This window comes from Rhinoraja longicauda, chromosome 14 (genome assembly GCF_053455715.1).
Source record: "Rhinoraja longicauda isolate Sanriku21f chromosome 14, sRhiLon1.1, whole genome shotgun sequence".
NCBI classification, from domain to species: Eukaryota; Metazoa; Chordata; class Chondrichthyes; order Rajiformes; family Arhynchobatidae; genus Rhinoraja; species Rhinoraja longicauda.
The window spans coordinates 32,732,789-32,748,438 of NC_135966.1; the positions used below are offsets into that span (position 1 = coordinate 32,732,789).

General features: G+C 49.6%; 1 protein-coding gene across 1 annotated transcript in view; it reads left to right on the forward strand.

Annotated features, from left to right (window-relative positions):
- synpo (synaptopodin) overlaps positions 1-15,650 on the forward strand; it is a 38,074-nt gene that overhangs the window by 17,790 nt on the left and 4,634 nt on the right. Inside the window, exon 4 of the mRNA XM_078411158.1 lies at positions 7,501-8,948. Coding sequence (XP_078267284.1) covers positions 7,501-8,948 — 1,448 coding nt within the window. The remainder of the gene's footprint in view (positions 1-7,500; positions 8,949-15,650) is intronic.

Sequence of the window (15,650 nt, forward strand, 5' to 3'; positions counted from 1 at the left end):
GTCGGATATGGCAACTGAGACTGAGTTATAGGTGTGACGTGTGTATATTTGTGACATCTGTATAGTGGACAAAAAAGATGCACTTGAAATGTGAAAGAAAAAAAAAAAGAAGAGAAAAAAAAACCAACAAAAAACCCCCCAAAAAAACTAGAGGAACTGCATCTCATATTTCGCTTGGGTAGCTTACAATCCAGCGGTATGAGTATTGACTTCTCTCATTTTAAGTAACCCTTGCATTCCCTGTCTCTCTGACCCTCCCGCACCCTAGTAGTCCTGCTAGTTTCACTGTTCAAATCCCTTCGTTATCACCTCTTCCACAGCCAACAATGGACCATTGTGGACTCTACCTTTCCTGGGTCATCGGTGCCGCCCCTGATTTGTTCTGCACCTTTTCATACCTCTAGTTTCTCTCTCCCCTGACTCTCAGTATGAAGAAGGGTCTCAACACTTCACTGAGTCCTTTTCTTCAGAGATACTGCCTGACCCGCTGAGTTACTCCAACATTTTGTGTCAACATTCTGCCTATCCAGAAGTCTGAGGGCTGTATCTTTGCTTAAGGCTGGATGTTTATTTCGACTTTACTTTAAACTTCAGAGAACCAGCATGGAATCAAGCCTTTAGACCCACAGAATCCATGCCAACCAGCGATCGCCCCGTATTGTAGCACAATGTTACACCTACCGGGAGGAGGTGGCTGATCTGGCACTCTGGGGCTGTAGAGAGCATCCTGTCCGGCAACATTACAGTCTGGTTTGGGAACAGCTCTGCCCAGGACAGGATGGCCCTGCAGAGAGTAGTGCGTTCGGCAGAACGCACCATGGGAACTACACTCGTCCCCCTGCAGGACCTATACATCAGGAGGTGCAGATCCAGAGCAAGCAAGATCATGAGGGACCCCTGCCACCCCAGTAACGGACTGTTCCAGATGCTACGGTCAGGCAAACGCCTCCGCTGTCACGCTGTGAAAACGGAGAGGATGAGACGGAGCTTCTTCCCACAGGCCATCAGGACTGTCAACTTTGATAACCCCAGAGACTAAATTTTTGTCGACACTTTTTGTGCTATGTTTAGTAACTTATTAACTTTATTTATATGCTGTAACTGTAATTCTTTTTGTGCACAACCCGCAGGCATTGCCACTTTCATTTCACTGCACATCGTATGTGTATGTGACAAATAAATTTGACTTGACTTGACTTGACTTGACCAGGGACAATTTTATAGAAGCCAATTAACCTACAGACCTGCATGTCTTTGGAATGTGGGCGGAAGCCAGAGCACCCGTAGAAAACCCACGCAGTCCCAGGGAAAACGTACAAACTCCACACAGACAGCACCCGCAGTCAGGGTGGAACCCGGGTCTCTGGCGCTGTAAGGTAGTGGCTCTACCGTTGCGCCACTGTGCTGCCCTATTCTTTAGGAAACAAAAAAGATGCGAAGTGTTGGAGTAACTCAGCAAGTCAGGCAGCATCTCGGGGGAACATGGATAGGTGATGTTTCGGGTTGGGACTCTTCTTCAAACTCTGTTAGTTTAAAGGAACTGGAATGGGTGTGATGTGTTGTGTCCCGAGCAAAGGTTGACAGGTTGGCCTTTGAACTGCAAGAGATTAGAGAAAAGGGAGAGGATGTTATTGTTATTGTTTTATTATTGTCATGGGTACCGAGATACAGTGGAAAAAATCTGTTTGTGTGCTATCCAGTCACATCATACCATCCATGAGCTCAATCAAACCACACACAAGCACAACAGGCAGTGCAAAGAGAAGAATACCAGAGTGCAGAATATTCCCCTGGTACTCACCAGCTTGAGACAGTCAAAAGAGTCCGAGTCATATAGCAAAGATACAGGCCCTTCGGCCCAACTTGCCCACGCCAACCAGCATGCCCCTTCTACACTAATCTCACCTGCTTGCGTTTGGCCCATATCCCTCTAAACCTGTCCTATCCATGTACCTGTCCAAATTCCTTTTAAATGTTATTGTACCTGCCTTAAGTACCTCCTCTGGAAGCAGGTTCCATCCACCCACCACCCTCCATGTGAAAAAGGTTGCCCCTCGGGTTCCTATTAAATCTTTCCCCTCTCATCTTAAACCTCTGCCCTCTGGTACTTGATTCCCCTACTCTGGGTAAAAGACTCTTTGCATTCACCCTATCTAACTATTCCCCTCATGATTTTGTACATATTTGCGCCTCAACCTAAACCTATGTCTTCTGGTTGTGAATTCCCCTATTCTGGGTAAAAGATGTTGTGCATTCACCCTGTCTATTCCCCTCATTGTGTTGAGACATTTGGGCCTTTGAATATTTATCCTTCCAAATCCTCCAGCACTCACCTGGTAGATTAATTTCCCAGCTGGTTGTCATGCATTTCTCACTGCTTGCCACTGCTGGTTCTCTCTGACTGAAACATGAGGATGGGTGTCTTAAATTAGCTGCACCGACCGTACCTTTTATAACACCATGTTCCCGACCATCTTACAGAGGTGTACAAAATCATGAGAGGAATAGATCGGGAAGACGCACAGAGTCTCTTGCACAGTGTAGGAAATTGGGAGGTCATATTGCAGTTGTAGAAGACATTGGTGAGGCTGCACTCTGCTCAGTTTTGATCACCATGTTACAAGAAAGATGTTGTCAAGCAGGAAAGGGTGCAGAGAAGATTTACAAGGATGTTGCTAGGAATCGAGGGCCTGATCTATAGGGAGAGGTTGAGCAGGCTAGGACTCTCTTCGTTGGAGCGCAAGAGGATGAGGGGTGATCTTATAGAGGTGAACAAAATCATAAGAGGAACAGATCGGGTTGGCACACAGAGTCACTTGCCCAGAGTTGGGGAATCGAGAACCAGAGAACTTAGGTTTAAGCTGAGGGGGGAAAGATTTAATAGGAACCCGAGGGGTAACTTCTTCACACAGAGGGTGGTGGGTGTATGGAACAAGCTGCTGGAGGGGGATATTTGAGGCAGGTGCTGTCATAATGTTTAAGAAACAATTAGATAGGTACATGGATAGGAAAGGTTTAGAGGGACATGGGCCAAACGTAGGCAAGTGGGACAAGTGTAGATGGGGCATGTTGGTCAGTGTGGGCAAGTTGGGCCGATGGGCCTGTTTCCACGCTGTATGACTCTACGACCTCTCCTCAAATCCATGGATTATTGATCTGCGTATTTTTGGAGTCATCGACACATAGATTAGTTTAGTTTATTGGTACAGTAAAAAGCTTTTGTTGCCTGCTAACCAGTCTGCAGAAAGGGAATACATGATTACAATCGATGATACTTGATAAGGGAATAACGTTTAGTGCAAGGTAAAGCCAGCAAAGTCCGATTAAGGATAGTTCGAGGGTCACCAAAGAGGGAGATGGTAGTTCAGCATTGCTCTCTGGTTGTGATAGGATGATTCAGTTGCCCGATCACAGCTGGGAAGAAACTGTCCCAGGATCTGGCGGTGCGCATTTTTACACTTCTCTACCTTTTGCCTGATGAGAAAGAGGAGTCATACGGCGTGGAAACAGGCCCTTTGGTCCAATTCATCCATGCCCACCTAGTCCCACCTACCCACCTCCTCAGGCCCTCGAGTCCTGGCAAATCTTCGTAAATCTCTGCACCCTTACCGCCTTAATAACATCCTTCCTACAGCAGGGTAACCAAAACGTCCCCCTTCACCTTAAACCTGTGCCCTCTGGTTACAGATTAAACCTGATTCCTCTACCCTGGGTAAAAGACTGTGCATTCACCCTATCTCTGTACAGTTTAGTTTTAGAGAAACAGCATGGCCCTTCGGCCCACCAAGTCCGTACTGACCATTGATCACCCATTCCCGCTAGTTCCATGTAGAAACAAGGAACTGGAAATAAGTTCATGTTCATATGTGATAGGAGTAGAATTATACCATTCAGCCCATCAAGTCTACACCACCTTTCAATCATGGCTGATCTACCTTTCCCTCTCAACCCCATTCTCCTGAGGCCTTCTCCTCATAACCCTTAATGCTATTTCTAATCACAAATCTATCAGTATCTGCCTTTTAAAAATATTAATTGACTTGACCTCCGCACCCTTCTAAAATGCTAGAGTAACTCAGCGGGTCAGGCAGCATCTCTGAAGAAAAGGGAATAGGTGAGATGCTGCCTTACCCGCTGAGTTACTCCAGCATTTTCTGTCCCTCTTCGGTGTAAACCAGTATCTGCAATTCCTTCCTGCACATTCTGTCTGCCCCACTGCGAAACCTCTCAAGGTATCCCGACATTGAAGAGTTCTGCATGACCCTCTCTGGCTGCCCCCCCCTGTGATTCCTCCTGTTCTCTGCTGAACCTTTTCATTACCTCTAGTATCCCTCTCCCCTGACTCTCAGTCTGAAGAAGGGTCTCGTCCAAAAACGTCACCTCTTTCTTCTATCCAGCGATGCTGCCCGACCCACTGAGTTACTCGGGAAATGTGTGCTTATAAACAAGGAACTGCAGATGCTGGTTTACACAAAAGGATACATAGTGCTGGCGTATCTTGATGTATCCTCCTGCACGGTGTGTTTTGCTCTGGATTCCAGCAAATGCAGTGCCTTCAAGAGGGGGAAGTGTCGGAGGGCGGGCGCTATGACCCATGAGGAGGACCATCCCAGCTGTCTGCAGCATGTTTGGAAATTGATGCAGCCGCTGTGCCATTTAATCCGCTCTGGTGATTTCATTGCACTCCACAGAAAGTTAAAGTTAGTTTGACAGACACATGCATTTGTTGCTGGCTATCTAATCGCACGCTGGCAAGAATAAAAAGGGGCGGGACAGAGTTGGAAATGATATTGCAAAAAGCAGAGGGCAACGTTACCGTTTGATCTAGGCTCGGAGGGGAAGGAAAGGTAAGAAACGACAAATATTCCGAGCATGGGGCTCAGTAACTAATCCTGCATTTGTGCGTTTTGCACCAAATACAGTCAAATAAAAACCTTACAGAAGTAAACAGTCGTTTCATAAAATTGGCACTGGCAAAGTTTCAAACTTTTTTTTAAAAAAAGATTCATTTTTCACGATAAAAGTTTGCAGTAACCGAAATTATAACTAAAATATATATTTTTTAAACGTGATTAATGTTGTCCGATTAAATATAATTGTTATAACGGGTTAATTCGGAAGGTTTTGTTTTCAGTAAACTGACTTGGTTTTGAAATGTTATTAGTGTCTTGCTGAGAAATGTGTGTTCCCTGCTGATCTTTCATACGGTGGTGTGATTTCCCGGAGAAACGGGAAAGGAGACTTTAATCCCCTACTCCGCGGGACCAGAGTGCTGATGCTGGAGTCGGCCGGTGACAGACTAAGGGCGTTAATATCTTATGTGCCATTTCATTCTGTGGGACAGATATACTGAACCAAACTCTCTTAGCTTGCACATGTGGCGCCATCTCCCGTTAACAGCACACACGCAAACTGCGGAAGAAAATATGCATTCATGTAGCGCCTGTCCCGCGTGTAATTGGGAGCACCCTGGCAGCCAATTCACACGCAGAAAGCAATGTAATTCCGAGTCCAGAACTCCCTCAATAACTGGGCATGGTCCCCAACCGCAACAAATTGAGAGAGAGAGTTGTAGACGCAGCCCAGACCATCACACAAACCAACCTCCCCTCCATTGACTCCTTCTACACTTCACGCTGCCTCGGCAAGGCCACCAGCAAAATCAAGGACCAGTCTCACCCACCCGGTCACCCCCTCTTCTCCCCTCTTCTCCCCTCTTCTCCCCTCTCCTCCCCTCTCCTCCCCTCTCCTCCCCTCTCCTCCCCTCTCCTCCCCTCTCCTCCCCTCTCCTCCCCTCCCCTCCCCTCCCCTCCCCTCCCCTCCCCTCCCCCCTCCTCTTCCCCCAGGCAAGAGGTACAGGTGTGAAAACACACACACAGCTCCAGATTCAGGAACAGTTTTTCCCATCCTACCACCAGCTAGATTGCGGTCCCGACCTCCCAAGGCCAGGTCTCGACCTGAAACGACACCCATTCCTTCTCTCCAGAGATGCTGCCTGTCCCGCTGAGTTACTCCAGCATTTGTGTGTCTATCTCCCATCTTCCTCATTGGAGACCCTCAGACTATCTTTAATCGGACTACTGGATTTTATCTTGCACTAAGCGTTATTCCCTTCATCCTGTATCTGTACACTGTGGACGGCTTGATTGTAATCATGTATAGTCTTTTCGCTGACTAGATAGCACGCAACAAAAGGCTTTTTACTGTACCTCGGTACACGTGACAATAAACGAAACTCAAACTCAAAGTAGGCAGCACAGTAGTGCATCTGGTAAAGCTGCTGCCTTACAGCATCATAGATTCGATCCTGACCTCGGGTGCTGTGTTTGTGGAAGTTTGCACGTTCTCCCCGTGATCTCGTAGGTCTCCTCCAAGTGCTCGGATTTCCTCCCATATCAAATCAAATCAAATTGCTTTTATTGTCTACAATAAAGACTTGCGTGTTTGTAGGTTAATTGACCCTCTGTAGATTACCCTTCGTGTGTTGGGAGTGGATGAGAAAGTGGGATAACATAGAACTAGTGTGAACAGGTGATCGATGGTCGGCGTGGACTCGGTAGCTCATAGAGTCTGTTTCCATGCTGTATCTCTAAACTAAGACTAAACCAAATAGCGAGGGGTAAAGATGGCAAAGAGTGAGACCAGTCTGAAGAAGGGTCCCAACCAAAAACACCATCTATCCATGTTCTCCAGACCCGCTGAGTTACTGCAGCACTTTACATTCTGAGCATATGGTATCAGTCAGGGCATTGACTCGAAGAATCAGGAAGTCTTGATGTCTGAAGTCAATCGGACTTTGGTTGGGCTGTATTTGGAGTATTGCGTGCAGTTCTGGTCACCCCATTGCAGGAAGGATGTAGAGGCTTTAGAGAGGGTGCAGAAGAGGTTTACCAGAACGCTGCCTGGATTAGAGTGTTCAGCTACAGGGAGAGGTTGGCCAAACTTGGATTCTTTTCTCTGAAGCATCAGTGGTCGAGGCGAGACCTGATAGATGTGTAGAAAGTTATGTGAAGCATAGATAAGGTAGACAGTCAGAACCTTTAGCCCCAGGATGAAATGTCTAAGACAAGAGGGCATAGCTTTAATGTGTGAGGGGGAACGTTTAAAGGAGATGTGTGGGGCAAATGGGTGTTTTTTTAAACAGAGGTGGTGGGGGCCTGGATCACACTTTCAGGAGTGTAGGACGAGACAGATACGATAGTGGCGTTTAAGAGACTTTTGGATAGGCACATGGATATGGAGGGATGTGGATCACATACCTGTGTAAAACTTGCACATCATTGGAGAGTTGGAGGAAACCAGAGCACCCGGAGAAAACCCATGCAGTCACAGGAAGAACGTACAAACTCCGTAAAGTCAGCACGTGTGGTCAGGATCAAACCTGGGTCTCTGGCGCTGTGAGGCAACTCTACAGCTGCGCCAACGTGCCTCTCAGTGTTGTTTTAACCAGCTGGGCCTGACCACTAACGACTTCCTTCCTTCCTTCTTTCCTTCCTTCAGGTCTCCACGGGAACTGGGGAGGAAGTGAGCAGGAGGTCGTGGGACCAAAGGTCCAGCAGAGCCGGCAGATCGCCGCCCAGCTGACAACGACGCCCAGCGCAAACTCCAAGGGTGTCCTCCTCTTCAACCGGCGTAAGAAGCGGGTCGACCAGTTTTCCCTCGGTGGGCTGGCGGGCCCGGATGGAGAGGGCAGGGAGCCCGGGGGATGTCTAAGCCCCGAGGAGACCAGCGTGCCCTACTTCGAGCAGCAGGCCAGCATGGAGAAGGAGAAGGAAGAGAAGGTGGTGGTGGTGGTGGCGGCAGCTAGGCCTCAGGCTGAGGAAGTGAAGGGGCCCGGCCTACCTGCCCACGCCGAGGCCTATTTGGAGCTGCCGAGGGAGGCCCGAGGGGCAGCCGAGGCCCCAAAGGAGGCCCTGCAGCCCTGGTCGGCCAAGACGGGCATCCTGGAGCAGTCAAGGCTCCGCAAGGCCAGCCGGAGACCCATGTTCACCTTCCACGAGCGGCCCAGGCTGGAGCCCAATCCCGAGCTGCTGTCTCTGGTGCGCGGGGCGGACGGGCAGCGCAAGGCCGCAGGTGGAGGTGGAGGTGGGGGCGGGCCAGGCCAGGGTACAGGAGACGAGCTGGGCCTGGGGGCCGAGGCCTGCATGCTAGGCCAGCCCAAGTCCCCTGCTCCCGGCCCTCCTGCCGGCGAGGAACGGCCGGCGCCCGCCTGGGCATCGTGCCTGAGGCCTCCCGAGCTGAGGGGGGCGCCGCTGCCCCCACCCAGGCACGGGGCCTCGCCGGGCCTGTCTGAGGTGCGGGGCAAAGGGGCCGAGCTGTTCGCCCGACGCCAGACTCGCATGGAGCGCTTCACCATCGAGGGCCCGGCACCTAGGCCCCCTTCGCCCACTGCCTCGCTGCCGCCCAGCTGGAAGTGCGGTAATAGTCTGGTCCAGCTCCGGGGCAGGGCCTACAATGGCAAGGCAGAAGCTCCAGGCGTAGTCCGGGGTGGTGCATTCAACAACAAGGCCGAGACTCCAGGCCAAGTCCGAGGCAGGGCTGACAACGGCAAGGCCGGGGCTCCGGGCCTGGTCCAAAGTACAGCCTACAGCAACAAGGCCGAGGCTCCAGGCCTAGTCCGGGGCTGGCCCTACAGCAACAAGGCCGAGGCTCCAGGCCTAGTCCGTGGCGGGGCCTATAATGGCAAGGCCGAGGCTCCGGGCCTAGTCTGCCGGCAGATCAGCTCAACCTCCCTGGTGTTATTGCCACCCGCCAGAGCCTCTCCCACTGGGCGCAGCTCAGCTCCCCCTCCAACCGCTGCCAGGCCACCCGGGCCCAGGATCAACGGCGTCGCCACGGAGGCGATGCGAGGCTCAGACTCTCCCTCTGCTGGAGCTGGGCGCGGAGGAACGGCCCCGACCACCCCCAGGCCCAGCTTCTCGGCGAGGAGAGCCGGACTCGAGGCTCAGGTGTGGAGGCCGCGCGGGGTCTTCCTGTAAACGTCACACATGTGTGTGCGTGGTGTGGCGCGCGTGGGGAGCATGTGCCTGTCCCCTCCAGCAACATACAGGCCCTGAGGCCTCGCCTCGAATCCCAGGCCCGTTGCCATGACGACCCCTCCATAGTCTCACATTCTCTTCCGTGCACACTTCCCCTGCACGCTTACTCCTCTTCTCCCCAACATACAGTGCATTCAGAAAGTATTCAGACCCCTTCACTTTTTCCACATTTTGCTACGTTACAGCCTTATTTAAAAATCAATTAAATTCATTTTTTTAAATCATCAATCTACACACAATACCCCATAATAAAAAAGCGAAAACAGGTGTTTAGAAAATTTTGCAAAGTAATTAAAAAGAAATAACTGAAATATCACATTTACATAAGTATTCAGACCTTTTACTCAGTACTTTGTTGAGGCATCTTTGGCAGTGATTACAGCCTCAAGTCTTCTTGGGTATGACGCTACAAGCGTGGCACACCTGTATTTGGGTAATTTCTCCTATTCTTCTCTGCAGATCCTCTCAAGCTCTGTCAGGTTGGATGGGGAGCGTTGATGCACAGCTATTTTCAGGTCCCTCCAGAGATGTTTGATCGGGTTCAAGTCTGGGCTCTGACTGGGCCACTCAAGGACATTCACAGACTTGTCACAAAGCCACTCCTGCGTTGTCTTGGCTGTGTGCTTAGGGTCATTGTCCTGTGGAAGGTGAACCTCCGCCCCAGTCTGAGGTCCCGAACGCTCTGGAGCAGGTTTTCATCAAGGATCTCTCTGTACTTTGCTCCGTTCATCTTTCCCTCGATCCTGACTAGTCTCCTAGATCCTGCCGCTGAAAAACATCCCCTCAGCATGATGCTGCCACCACCATGCTTCACCGTAGCTATGGTATTGGCCAGGTGATGAGCGGTGCCGCTTGGCATTCAGGCCAAAGAGTTCAATCTTGGTTTCATCAGACCAGAGAATCTTGTTTCTCATGGTCTGAGAGTCCTTTAGGTGCCTTTTGGCAAACTCCAAGTGGGCTGTCATGTGCCTTTTACTGAGAAGTGGCTTCCGCATGGCCACTCTACCATAAAGGCCTGATTGGTGGAGTGCTGCAGATATACTTGTCCTTCTGGAAGGTTCTCCCATCTTCACAGAGGAACTCTGGGGCTCTGTCAGAGTGACCATCGGGTTCTTGGTCACCTCCTTGACCAAGGTCCTTCTCCCCCGATTGCTCAGTTTGACCGGGCAGCCAGCTCTATGAAGAGTCCTGGTGGTTCCAAAGTTCTTCCATTTAAGAATGACGGAGGCCACTGTGCTCTTCTGGACCTGCAATGCTGCAGAAATTGTTTTCTACCCTTCCCCAGATCTGTGTCTCGACACAATCCTGTCTCGGAGGTCTACCGACCATTCCTTTGTCTTCATGGCTTGGTTTTTGCTCTGACATGCACTGTCAACTGTGGGACCTTATATAGACAGGTGTGTGCCTTTCCAAATCATGTCCAATCCATTTAATTTACCACTGGTGGACTCCAATCAAGTTGTAGAAACATCTCAAGGATAATCAATGGAAACAGGATGAACATAAGCACAATTTTGAGTGTCATAGCAAAAGGTCCGAATACTTATGTAAATGTGATATTTCAGTTATTTATTTTTAATTACTTTGCAAAAACTTGTAAACACCTGTTTTCGCTTTTTTATTATGGGGTATTGTGTGTAGATTGATGATAAAAAAAAAGAATTTAATCCATTTTTAAATAAGGCTGAAATAGCAAAATGTGGAAAAAGTGAAGGGGTCTGAATACTTTCTGAATGCACTGTATAAATGTGCGCTGCCCCTCTGACACCACGTTCCTCCCCTCGCCACTCTCTTTTCCCCTTTCTCCCCTCTTCCTCACTTCCCCTCTCCTCCCTACTCCTGCCCCCCCCCCCCTTTTCTCTCACTTCTCTCATCCGCGTCACCCACTCCTCTCCATGACGTACACACGCATGCTCTCACTCACCCCCAAGGCAGGGATTCCGAGTCGTTGATGGCAGCATTAAAGGGGCATTGAAGCAAATACTTTCAGCACAGGGTCACAAATCTGCTGCCTGAGAAGTTCAAACAGGCAGAACACCCAAATATTTTTAAGGAAAACTTAAATATCTAAAGAGCTGTGATTCTCATGATGGAAAGTTAGGACCAGGTCAGACAAGATGGGCCAAATGGCCTCCTGAGTCCGATTTCTCCAAAGAACAGCAAAGGGTTAATGAGCTTTACCCGAAACATCACCCCTCCCTTTTCACCAGAGATGCTGCCTGACTCCAGCACTTTGTGTCTATTTTTGTTAACCAGCATCTGCAGTTCCTTGTGCCTCTATCTCTTTGTTCTGTTGACTAGCTCCCTGAGCCGCTGAGTTCCTCCAGCACTCTGTCTTTTGCTCAAGATTCCAGCATCTGCAGTTCCTTGTGTAAACTGGCAAAAGAAGTTTATGGAATTCAAGGAACGGCAGATGCTGCAATCGTGAGCAGAAGACAAAGCGCCGGAGGAACTCAGCAAGTCAGACAGCATCTGTGGAGGGAATGGGCAGGTGACATTTCGGGTCAGTTTGAAACGTCGCCTGTCCATCTTCTCCACAGATGCTGCCTGAGTTCCTCCAGCACTTTGTGCATTACTTGAAGCCCAAACTATCTCCATGCCCTTTAAAATGGGCGACAGTCATATCTGCCTCGTTCAGCTCTTTGGAACCGCTGCCTCACACAGCCAGAGCCCCGGGTTCGATCCCGACCACATGTGTTTTCTGTCTGTGTGGAGTTTGCATATTCTCCCTGTGACCGCCTGGGTCACAGAGTACTACAGCGTGGAAACAGGCCCTTCAGCCCAACGTGCCCACGCCGGCCAACATGTCCCATCTACATTAGTCGCACCTGCCTGCATCTGTCCCATATCCATCTAAACCTATCTTATCCATGTTACCTGTCTAAATGTTTCTTCAATGTTGTGATAGTACCTGCCTCAACTATCCGCTCTGGCAGTTCGTTCCTTACACCCATGTTACTGCACTCAAATTGTCAATTCTTGCTCTTTTACTCTATCTGTAATTTATTAAACCTCTCGCAATGAATTGTGATTTACTACTTCTGTAATCTGAAATATTCTACTGTACTTCAGCTGGATTGTATTCTGCACTTTAATAAAGCTATTTCTTTCAATTTCCTCTCTCTCTTTCTCTTCTTCTCTCTCTTCCCCTCTCCCTCAGATATAGACCCTTTGGCCCAACTCGTCCTTGCCAACCAAGATGCACTAGTCCCAGTTGCCCTCATTTGGCCCATGTCCCTCCAAACCTTTCCTGTCCATGTATCTGTCCAAATGTCTTTTAAATGTAGATATGGTACCTCCCCCAACTAACCTCTCTGGCAGCTCGTTCCATACACCCACCACTCTGTGACTCTGTTAGAAAAAGTTGGCCCTCAGGTTCCTATCATTATTGGGGCAGTGGGTAGAGGCACTGCCTCACAATGCCAGAGACCAGGGTTCGATCCTGACCTCGGGGTGTGTGTGTGTGTGTGTGTGTATGTATGTGGAGTTTGCACACTCTCCCTGTGACCGCATGGGCTTCCTCTGGGTGCTCCGGTTTCCTCCCACACTCCAAAGATGTGCGGGTTTGTTGGTTAACTGGTCCTCTGTAAATTGTTCCTCGTGTGCAGAGAATGGATGAGAAAGTGGGGTGATGGGAATGTGGAGGGAATAAATTGGGATTCAATCCCCCACCTATACCAATTTACCGAAGCCAATTAACCTACAACCCCGCACGTCTTTGGAGTGTGGGAGAAAACCCACGCGGTCGCAGAGAGAACCTACAAACTCCACACACAGACAGCGCCCGTAGTCAGGATAGAACCCGGGCCTCTGGCGCTGTGAGGCAGAAACTACTACTGTGGTCTCTGTGTGAAATACTTCCGCATTGCTCTCACATACAACATAGAACAGTACAGCACAAGACAAGTACAGCACTGCGAAGAAGGCTGTCAAAGAGTGCAGTGGGATCTGGAGTAGGTACAGAAATGAGCAGAGAAATGGCAGGTGGAGTTTAATCCGAGCAAGTGTGTGGAGTGTTGCACTTTGGGAGGTCAAATGTAAGGGGAAAGTATACAATCAAAGACATGACCCTCAACAGCATTGATGTACAGAGGGATCTTAGGGACCCAGTCTGTAGCTCTCTAAGTGGCAACACAAGTAGACAGGTTGGTAAAGAAGGCGTACAGCATGCTTGTCTTCATTGGTTGGGGCATTGAGTATAAGAGTCAGGAAGTCATGATGCAGTTTTATACCGTTTGGTCAGGCCGCATTTGGAGTATTGCGTGCAGTTGTGGTAGCCCCATTACAGGAAGGATGTGGGGGCTTTGGAGAGGGTGCGGAGGAGGTTTACCAGAGTGCTGCCTGGATTTGCGACAGGGGGAGGTCGGACAGACTTGGATTGTTTTTTCCGGAACGCCAGAGGCTGAGGAGAGATCTGATGGAAGTGTGTTATCAGGCAACTGAACCATCCTGTCACCAACTAGAGAGCAGTCCTGACCTCCCATCTACCTCTTTGGAAATCTTTGAACTGTCCTTAATTGGACTTTAATATGGCTTAGCTTATATTTGTTGTCACGTGTACTGAGGTACAGTGAAAAGTGTTTTTGGGGCATGCTATCCAATCAGCGGAAAGACTAAACATGATTACAATCAAGCCATCCGTGGTGCCCAGATACAGGATAGAGGGAATAATGTTTAGTGCAAGATAAAGTCCAGTTAAGTCCATTTAAAGATAATTTGAGGGCCTCCAGTGAGGTAGATGGGAGGTCGGGACCACTCTAAATGTCCTAACCTTTATTTGTACACTTTGGAAGGCTGGATTGTAATCATGTGCACTCTTTCCTCTGAATGGAGAGCACACTACAAAAGCTTTTGTCACTGTACCTCAGTAAACATGACAATAATGATGAACTAAACTGAACGTAGTCAATGGGCACCGTCTGAGGGAGGTATCCAGATGTGGCACGGTGGCGCAGCGGTAGAGTTGCTGCCTCACAGCGCCAGTGACCTGGGTTCGATCCTGACTAGGGGTGCTGTCTGCATGGAGTTTGCACGTTCTCCTGTGACCGTGTTGGTTTTCTCCAGGTGCTCTGGTTTCCCTCCACATCTCAAAGACGTGCAGGTTTGTAGGTTAATTGGCTTTGGAAAAAATGGTTAAATTATCTTAGTGTGTGGGATAATGCTACTGTACGGGGTGATCGCTGGTCGGCACGGACTCGGTGGGCCGAAGAGCCTGTTTCCGCTCTGTATCTCTGTCTAAAGTCAAAGGTCCCTTCAAAGGTTTGAGCCTGCAGAACAAGGCTAGGCATTGCCCTCCACGGCTGCACATTACCCTCCACAGCTGGGCATTGCGCTCCACAGCTGGGCATTGCGCTCCACAGCTGGGCATTGCCCTCCAATGCTGGGCATTGCTCTCCACAGCGGGGCTTTGCTCTCCACAGCTGGGCATTGCCTTCCAGGGCTGGACATTGCCCTCCAGGGCTGGACATTGCCCTCACAGCTGGGCATTGCCCTCCAGGGCTGGGCATTGCCCTCCAGGGCTGGGCATTGCCCTCCAGGGCTGGGCATTGCCCTCCATGGCTGGGCATTGCCCTCCAGGGCTGGGCATTGCCCTCCAGGGCTGGGCATTGCCCTCACAGCTGGACATTGCCCTCTATGGCTGTGCATTGCCCTCCATGGCTGTGCATTGCCTCTAGTCGGGAGCTACAGAAAGGTCGGAACCTTCCAGTGTAACTCCAGGTGTAACCTGGCGAGCAGAACCACGCACGGCATTTGTCTGCTGTGGTCACCACATTACAGGAAGGGGTGTTGGAGAGGGTGCAGAGGAGATTCACCAAAATGTTGCCAGGCATGGAGTGTTTCAGTTATGTTTAGCTTGGTTTCGAGATACAGCGTGGAAACAGGCCCTTCAGCCCACTGGTGTACGCTAACCAGCGACCACCATATACTTGCCTGAAGCAGGGTCCAGACCCAAAACGTCACCTATTCCTTTTCTCCAGAGATGGTGCCTGACCCGCTGAGTTACTTTGTGTGGAAGGGCTCGTTCTGCTGTACTGTTAAAGTGTCACTGAGTCATGCAGCATGGAAACAGGCCCTTCGGCCCAACTTGCCCATGCCAACCGACATGCCCCATCTACACCAGTCCTACCTGCCCATGTTTGGGCCATATTCCTCTAAACCTTTTCTATCCATGTATGTGTAAATATCTTTTAAGTGTTCTTACTCCTGCCTCAACTACCTCCTCTGGCTGCTCGTTCCATATTCCCACCATCCTCTGTTTGGAAGAGGTTGCCCCTCAGGTTCCTATTAAATATTTCTCCTTGTATCTTAAACTTATTTCCTCTGGCTCTTGATTCCCCTACTCTGGGTAAAAGACTGACCATTCATCTTATTATCCTGTCTGTAGAAGGGTTCCGATCTGAAATGTCAGCTATCCATGTTCTGTGGAGATGCTGCCTGACCCGCTGAGTTGCTCCAGTACTTTGTTTCTTTCTTTGTTAAATAATGTGTAGATAAGATGTTCTTTCCTACACATCTTATCTATGTTCCCTTCTACATCTACTGTGTGGGAAAAGTTGCCCCTCTGGTTCCTATTGAATTTTTTCTTTTAATTCTGTTCAGTTTTCTGTTATG